This window comes from Branchiostoma floridae, chromosome 14 (genome assembly GCF_000003815.2).
Source record: "Branchiostoma floridae strain S238N-H82 chromosome 14, Bfl_VNyyK, whole genome shotgun sequence".
Lineage (NCBI taxonomy): Eukaryota > Metazoa > Chordata > Leptocardii > Amphioxiformes > Branchiostomatidae > Branchiostoma > Branchiostoma floridae.
The window spans coordinates 12321839-12322790 of NC_049992.1; the positions used below are offsets into that span (position 1 = coordinate 12321839).

At 32.6% G+C, this 952-nt stretch overlaps 1 protein-coding gene across 1 annotated transcript in view; it reads left to right on the forward strand.

The window, feature by feature from the left end:
* LOC118430396 (ATP-binding cassette sub-family F member 3-like) overlaps nucleotides 1–952 on the forward strand; it is a gene marked incomplete in the record, with an annotated part of 22296 nt that overhangs the window by 8104 nt on the left and 13240 nt on the right. The window contains 2 exon segments of the mRNA XM_035841253.1: nucleotides 201–277; nucleotides 569–620. Coding sequence (XP_035697146.1) covers nucleotides 201–277; nucleotides 569–620 — 129 coding nt within the window.

Consider the following 952-nt stretch of genomic DNA (forward strand, 5'->3'; position numbering starts at 1 on the left):
ACAAACATTTTTCTATTATGGTATTAAACTGCAGTCTATGGTGTTATCGCGAACTTAAAGCCACTGCGAAAAGTCTTTTTTCCCGCTGCTGCGAAATTAAATCCCCGCAAACTTTTACAGTATTGAGAAGGCTATACTGTACAATGCATGCACATGTTGGTAATGGTATAACCTGTTTTGTGTCTGTTGTATTGTTACAGAAATAATGACTCCAAAGTCACCGAGAGACAGAAACTCAACGCTCCAGTCCACCTTAAGTCCATGGCAGAGGATTTTAGTAAGTTATGTTTAATTAGAAGTAGCTGAATATTGGTTATTTTTCAGTTTGTTAAATGGAAATGTGTCACATTGTACTTAGAATTCTAATAATCATAAGAATCATTTCTAAGTCCATATTTTCCATACCTTATATTTTATAAGTGCAGGTAGTTACAGAATGTAGGTGCAGAAAGCTTTTTGATTTTTTACAAAAATGGTCCCAATTGGATGGTGATCAAAGTAATTCAAAGCAACTACACTGTACGTCATATTCATTACTTTACCAATTTATGTACTTATTAAATTGCAGATCAGCAATCAGAAGAATCAGCGAGTATATGGCTGGCCAGGAAAGAATTCAATACTGTAAGTGGTTTATTATGATATACAGTGTATAATGAGTTTCATGCACATTGAAAATTGATAGATTATTCTTTTTAAAAGGGGGAAACAGCTTGACTACATCTGCTGAGGTTATTTTTTGCAGCTTTGATTTTTCTTTTTTGTTGTTGTTAATTTTGAGAAAGCTTTAAGAATGTTTCAGTCTTTTAATGACTTTTTGGTAAGTCTAAATTATTGATGATAAAGATGCTAAGCTCCCTGAAAGGGACTTGTACATTTTCTAATTGACTTTTGTTCAATTATATGATGTTGTCATTTATACTAAAGGTTTGATTTTGGATTATGTAGGTTG